Source organism: Triticum urartu, chromosome 1 (genome assembly GCF_003073215.2).
Source record: "Triticum urartu cultivar G1812 chromosome 1, Tu2.1, whole genome shotgun sequence".
NCBI lineage: Eukaryota > Viridiplantae > Streptophyta > Magnoliopsida > Poales > Poaceae > Triticum > Triticum urartu.
In genome coordinates this window covers 11,786,669-11,793,516 of record NC_053022.1, presented here as the reverse complement: position 1 = coordinate 11,793,516, position 6,848 = coordinate 11,786,669, and the positions used below count along the sequence as shown (strand labels likewise).

General features: G+C 51.6%; 2 protein-coding genes across 2 annotated transcripts; one reads left to right on the top strand and one right to left on the bottom strand.

Annotated features, from left to right (window-relative positions):
- Nucleotides 1–612: 612 nt before the first annotated feature.
- Nucleotides 613–2,388, bottom strand: LOC125535507 (putative 12-oxophytodienoate reductase 5). The gene is made up of 3 exons (XM_048698603.1): nucleotides 2,228–2,388; nucleotides 1,673–2,118; nucleotides 613–1,317 (listed from the first exon to the last, which is right to left on the bottom strand). Exons 1-3 carry the CDS (start codon nucleotides 2,284–2,286, stop codon nucleotides 734–736), a joined length of 1,089 nt encoding a protein of 362 aa, XP_048554560.1. The 5' UTR covers nucleotides 2,287–2,388; the 3' UTR covers nucleotides 613–733.
- Nucleotides 2,389–4,969: 2,581 nt separating this feature from the next.
- On the top strand, nucleotides 4,970–6,599 carry LOC125535421 (putative 12-oxophytodienoate reductase 4). The gene is made up of 2 exons (XM_048698502.1): nucleotides 4,970–5,654; nucleotides 5,818–6,599. Exons 1-2 carry the CDS (start codon nucleotides 5,105–5,107, stop codon nucleotides 6,405–6,407), a joined length of 1,140 nt encoding a protein of 379 aa, XP_048554459.1. The 5' UTR covers nucleotides 4,970–5,104; the 3' UTR covers nucleotides 6,408–6,599.
- Nucleotides 6,600–6,848: the final 249 nt, after the last annotated feature.

Genomic DNA, 6,848 nt, shown 5'->3' with positions numbered 1-6,848 from the left:
GAAATTTATAGAGAGTTGGCCACGTTCACTCGGTGGGACCGAAGCAAACCAATCGGTGAGACCGAGTTGATCCGGAAAATTGCCAAAGATTTCTGTCCGGGTTAGGTTAGGGTTTTTGACGTTTTGGATGGACTTTTTAGTCCTTTTCTTGTACGGGAAGTCCAGCCGCCTCATAAATAGATGAGAGGTGACGGCCGATTGAACAACACACAATCGAACATATCAATCTATCATCTTTTATCTTTACCTTTATCTCCCTCCCTTGTTCTTCTTCTTCCTCGTTCTTCGTTCGTTCTTCTTGTTGCAGGGCGACGAACCTCGAGGCCCTAGGGGCGATCAGGTCGACCTAGGGCAGCCCATAGCCACCGCGCGCCCTGATGGGGTCCCTCCCGGGCGTGTGGGGTTTCGGGTCCTCAAAAGCACCCGCCGGATTGCCTGCGTACCACGCTTCCGGTCGGGTCTCCTTCGACGTGAGCTGCGGTGCATCACCCCCGGCGTCGAGGGTACACGGTGACGTGTTCGTGTGCGAACAATTATTAAATGAAAATCATAGTTGAAACAGTGTATGGGAGACTTGACAGAGAGTAATGTTTCCATAGAAACTTGAGCGACTTCAGCAATCATCATACGAAGTTTATTGCTTCATGAAACAAAACACTTACACATACATCTAATTAGTGTCCTGCAGCACACTTATTTTGTTGTCGGAGCAAGAAGCTGACTCAATTGATGATTATTCAAGGAAGGGGTAGTCGGTGTAGCCGACGACAGGGTCTGAGGTGTAGAAGGTCGTTCTATCATACTTGTTCAGTTCTGCGTCGACCTCAAACCGCTTTGGCAGGTCCGGGTTCGCCAGGAATAGCCGCCCAAAGGCCACTAGGTCAGTGTATCCCTCGGTGACCACCTTGCCCCCTTCCTCACGGTCATATCCACCATTGGCGATGAAGGTCCCTTTGAATGCTTCTCTGTAAGGTAGCAACCGCTTCGGCACCACTCTCCGTCCGTCCACAATGGCCATCCTCGGCTCAATCATGTGGATGTATAGGATGTCATGGTCGTTGAGTTTGGTGGACATATAAAGTGCAAGGGAGTGGGGGTCAGAGTCATGGCAATCCATGTAGTCAGTGAATGGGGAGAGGCGGATGCCCACACGGCGGCCGCCGACCTCCTTGACGACAGCATCGACCACCTCGAGAGCGAAACGACACCGGTTTTCAAGGGTGCCACCATACTCATCTGCGCGGTCGTTGGCGCTATCCTTGAGGAACTGCTCGATGATGTACCCGTTTGCACCGTGTATCTCCACGCCGTCGAAACCTGCCACACCACACCATTCATGTAGGGGAGATCAGAGCACCATTCATGATACACGACCACTTTAGATATGACGGCACATTCTAGTATATATGTATTTACATGTTAGCGGATGACTTGTAAAATGGTTATTTGTTCTGAAATTACTACCTCCGTTTTACAACATAAGAGCGTTTTTTATCTAGTGTCAAAAACGCTTTTATATTATAGAGAGGGAGTATTTTCGTTGGATGAACTAACGGTACTATTTCTGCAAAAAAGGTAAATTTATGTTTGTTGGTTGTCCAGGGAAGCAATGTTTGACCGAGCATTTCTGAGCAGAAAGCTGGCGTGTTAACGTCCTAATGTAGGTACGTACCCGCGTCGATGGCGTTCCTTGCGGCCTTCCTGAAGTCGTCGACGATGGCAGGTATCTCCTCAACCGTCAGCCTCCTCGGCGGCGAGAACTCCTCCCGATGCCCATCGAAGCTGATCTGCGGGCCCACCCCCTTCCCCGTGCTCGACAGCGGAGCGGCGCCGCCGGGCTGCAGCTCAAAGGTGGACACACGTCCGACGTGCCAGATCTGGCAGAAGAAGAGCGCGCCCTTGGCGTGCACTGCGGCCACGATGGGCTTCCACGCCTCGATGTGCTCCGTCGTCCAGATCCCCGGGGTATCGGTGTAGCCCTGCGCCGTGTCGGAGACCCCTGTGGCCTCGGCGATGAGCAGCCCGCCGGCGGTGGCGCGCTGGGAGTAGTACACGGCGGCGTGCGGCTGTGGCACGTTGCCGTAGGAGCGCTGCCTCGTCAACGGCGCCAACACCACCCTGCAGCATCAGCATGGTCGCCGGCCGGCCGTCGGTTCAGCCATGCATGATCCATGAGTGATCGAACATGTACAACATGTGGCTAACGGTTTCAGTGGATAGTACGTACCTGTGGGCGAGGTCGAACTGGCCCATCTTGTACGGCGTCAGGAGAGGGATGGGCTCCATTGCTGATAGCTGAAGCTTTTCTTGATCAATTAATGGCAGAGGAGGAAGAAGAAGACTGCTGAGTGGTGTGGTAGTGAGTGGTGAGTAGTGGAGTTGACAGGACATTCATTTATAGATCATTGGTACGCAAATCATATATTATCATGTGATATGGTTATAGTAAACTAAGGTGATCCCGGCTGCTAATTGAGCCGACATACATCATGGGTGAGCTAAGCATGGAAGAAAAAGGCATCTTATTTTAGTTTTAGTCGTGCTATCACAGCTCATAAGCACGCATCAAGTTCTGTGTCTTTTGACTCCGCCAGAGACAGCGACCAATTATATGTACTCCTCCATCACTTTCTTCGCTCCCTATCTTTTGGGACGATGATGTGTATTGTTGCAAATAAAATCAAGCTTAACCTTTTATGATCATTATATTCCTAAGGAAAATCCCCGGTCCATTTTCTTGTAGGCGAGAAAGGAAAATGAAAGGAACCATCCACAAGACTATATCCTCGCCCCTCTCGCTCTCCTCACTATCTACTTTCCCAGCGCTGGTCAGGCAGTGCGGTGGACCGCACCTCCATTGTTTTCTGCAAGGTTTTAAATTTCCATTTTGCATTGTACATGGCATGTGAAAGGAATAAGTCTCTCCTAGTCCCCGTCAATGGTGCTCACCATTGTACCGAAAGTCCTTCATTTAGGGGTGTGCGGTGAAAACGGCGACGAGAGAAGAAACGAAGCGTATATCCATGGTCAATGAAGCTTTCGTCAGTCGTCATTCCCGAGCATGGGCTGCACAACATTCATTCATTCTATGGTGCCATGTTGATCGTGGTGTCACTTGTTCGACTTTTGGAATCTTGATTGACATGTGGTATGCAATAAGCCAGCTGAAAATTGTAAGTTGAAGTCACGCATTAGACCATGAAATGAATGTCGAGCAAGGCTTTCTTTCAAAACAAGAATTATATATACGCCGAAATGTTAGTTGGGGAGTCGAACTTGGATCGACAGGCTGCACAACCACATGACTAACCACTGAGCTCCGAGGAAGCCTCTCATTGCACGAGAGCACGATGCTTGTGCTTCGGATCAGAGAGAGCAGTGTCTTCCATGAGAAAAAAAAAGATTCAGCAGCTTCATTTGATCCATTCCATGTTGCACTTGCACCAAAGTCCACTTGGCCCCTCCTCCTAAAAAAATCCACTTGGCCCCTGCTGTACTCAACACAATTGAATGCAGTCCTCAAAAGTCAAATTGCTTCCATTTGTTTATTCCCTCTTTGAAAACACTAAAAAAAGTTTCTACCTTTGTGATGTAGACCACAAAATGGTTGCGTGCCGATCCCACGGTTGCGCGGCGATCGGCTAAATTTTGGGCCGGTCGACCGGTGCCTAGTGGTCGCCAAAATGAAAGGAATTATCCACAAGACTACATCCTTGCCCGTCTCGCCCTCCTAACTACCTACTTTCTCAGCGTTGGTAAGACGGTGTGGTCGCCCGCAACTCCTTTGGTGTTGTTTTTGCAGGGTTTTTGATTTTCTATTTGCATTGTACATGGCATGTCAAGGAATAAGTCCCTCCTAGTCCCTAATCAACAGTGCTCACCGTGGACCAAGGTCGATGAAGCTTTGGTCGGCCATACCTGAGCATGGGCTGCACAACATTCATTCTGTGGTGCAAATGCTGATAAAGGTGTCACTTGTTCGTCTTTTGGAGCCTCGATTGGCAGGCGGTATGCAATAAGCCAAGTAACAATTGTAAATCGAAAACATGTATTAGACCATGAAATAACTGCCGAACGAGGCTTTCTTTCAAAACGGGAGTTATATGTATGTCTGAATTTTGAGTTGAAGAGTTTAACTCGGGTCGACAGGCTACACAACCATGTGACTAACCACCGAGCTCCGAGCAAGGCTCTTATTGCACGAGAGCACGAGGCTTGTGCTTGGGATAGAGAGAGCACAAGCCTCGTGTATACACCCATGAGAAACAAAAAGATTCAGCATCTTCCTTTGATGCATTCCATGTTGCACCAAAGTCCACTTGGCCCCTTATTCTTTGAAAAAAAGTACACTTGGCCCCTACTGTACTCAACACAACTGAATGCTGTCCACCAGACGCCTCAAAATTCCTCTTGTTCCATTTGTTTATTCTCTCTTTGAAAACGCTAAAAAAGTTTGTACTTTTTTTAACACAGTATAGACGTAAGTGCTCGTATACACGTGCATACACTCATCTCTATGAACGCACACACACAAACCCTACCTCTATGAGCACCTCTAAAAGACTGAGCTAGCATATTATCTTGAAATTTACAAAGTCATCGTAGGCACCTCGTCGTCGACGGGAACTTCTCCTCCCACTGAATACGCATCGTCGGAAATTTTGAAATAATCTAGGAATAAATGCGAGTATCAGGATTTGAACCTTAATGAGATGAGGATACCACAGTCCCTCTAACCATCCAACCACAAATTGATTAGTTTGTACTCAATTTAAACTAAAACCACGACGAGTAATTTGGAACAAAGGGAGTGCAGGGGGGCTGCTGCTTTGGCGGAGGCAATACATCACGGCTTGCGTCAGTCAGTCACTCACTCAGTCAGTGCCTACCGATTCGACTGGCCAAGGGGCCAAGCTAAGCACAAAAGACATTTGTTCATGGTTGCAATCATCAGTGCATGCATCATAGCACGATGAAGATGAATAATAATCTGGTGATCTATATATACACTGCCTTCACATTGATCAGCAACGGAATCATCTCTGATCTCAGCTGCATACGTTGTCACTAGCTCAGTAGCTCACTGGTCACCCGCTCACTGGTCATGGCCGGAGAAGAAGGTGAGACGGGGGCGGCGGCGATCCCTCTGCTGACGCCGTACAGGGCGGGCAGCGGCGAGCTGGAGCTGGCGCACAGGGTGGTGCTGGCGCCGCTGACGAGGCAGCGGTCCCCGGGGAACCTCCCGCAGCCGCACGCCGCCGTCTACTACGCGCAGCGCGCGACGGCCGGCGGGATGCTCATCACGGAGGCCACGGGCGTGTCCGCCGCTGCGCAGGGCCACCGGCCCACCCCGGGCGTCTGGACGGCCGAGCAGGTGGACGCGTGGCGGCCCGTCGTCGACGCCGTGCACGCCAAGGGCGCGGTCATCTTCTGCCAGCTCTGGCACGTCGGGCGCGTCGTCGGAAAGCTCCGGCCGGACGGGACGCCCGCGGGGACGCCGCGGCCGGTGTCCAGCACCGGCAGGCCGATCGCGACCCCGCGGATGAACGACGGCGTCGAGGAGGAGTTTGCGACGCCCAGACGGCTGGATGTGGCGGAGATCGCCGGCGTCGTCGACGACTTCAGGAGGGCAGCAAGGAACGCCGTCGACGCCGGTACGTACGTACGAGCTCCGGTATCTGTTCGCCATTAACACTTCAAACACTCTGCTCTGTTTCGTGCCCTGCTCGTCGTGCCCAGCTTTAACTGCTCTGTTTTGTTCGTCGTGCTTTGCTCTAACTTCTCTACGTGTCTATGTCCATGGCGATTGGATTCTAGGGTTCGACGGCGTGGAGATCCATGGCGCGCACGGGTACCTCGTGGAGCAGTTCCTCAAGGACAGTGCCAACGACCGCGACGACGAGTATGGCGGCAGCCTAGAGAACAGGTGTCGTTTCGCGCTTGAGGTGGTCACCGCCGTGGCTGATGAGATCGGGGGCCGCCGCGTGGGCGTCCGCCTCTCGCCCTTTGCCGACTACATGGACTGCCACGACTCCGACCCGCACGCCCTTGCGCTCCACATGGCCACCAAGCTCAAAGGCATCCCCGGCGGCATCCTCTACCTCCACATGGTGGAGCCAAGGATGGCACGCGCCGATGGTCGGCGGGTGGTGCCGAAGAGGCTGCGGCCGTACCGGGAGGCATTTGGCGGGACATTCATCGCTGCCGGCGGATACGACCGGGAGGAGGGGAATAAGGTGGTCGGAGAGGGGTACGCCGACCTAGTGGCATTTGGGCGGCTTTTCCTAGCCAACCCGGACCTTCCGAAGAGGTTTGAGTTCGACGCGAAGCTCAACGGGTACAACAGGGCCACCTTCTACACCTCCGACCCTGTTGTTGGCTACACCGACTATCCATTTTTGGGCTGACCGACTCATCGTTCACTGGTGGAGCTGAATATGTGTTTGACATTCCAGATATAATTTCAACAACATTTTGAATATATATGTGATTAGGTCTCTCAATCCGTCCACTTCACTAATATCAAATGTTCTATGGGTTTGTCGAAAACAAGATATTGTATTGCTATTTGCTAGTGGTTTATTTTAGTCGACCCTCATTCCGACTTGCAGGCCTCCTCTTCACACTCTCTGTCTCTCATACACACACTGCGGTGGGAATGCTCTTGAGAAACAGTAAGATGCAGCGAGCTACGCTTCCCCTCAGCGATTTGACACTTCTAGCCGTTCGATCTGCTTCTTAAACGATCAGGATCGCTTGGTCGTCCATCACAGTTTTCACCGTCCCAATCATTTGCAGGGCCGCTGCTCCCAGGACTGACTTGGGCGTCCACTTGTTCATCAGGCCAA

Coding starts and splice junctions, on each gene's coding strand:
- LOC125535421 (XM_048698502.1), top strand. CDS start 5,105: ATGGCCGGAGAAGAAGGTGAGACGGGGGCGGCGGCGATCCCTCTGCTG. Junction 5,655..5,817: donor AAGGAACGCCGTCGACGCCG/GTACGTACGTAC, acceptor ATTGGATTCTAG/GGTTCGACGGCGTGGAGATC.
- LOC125535507 (XM_048698603.1), bottom strand. CDS start 2,286: ATGGAGCCCATCCCTCTCCTGACGCCGTACAAGATGGGCCAGTTCGAC. Junction 2,119..2,227: donor CAGTTCGACCTCGCCCACAG/GTACGTACTATC, acceptor CTGATGCTGCAG/GGTGGTGTTGGCGCCGTTGA. Junction 1,318..1,672: donor AAGGAACGCCATCGACGCGG/GTACGTACCTAC, acceptor GTGGTGTGGCAG/GTTTCGACGGCGTGGAGATA.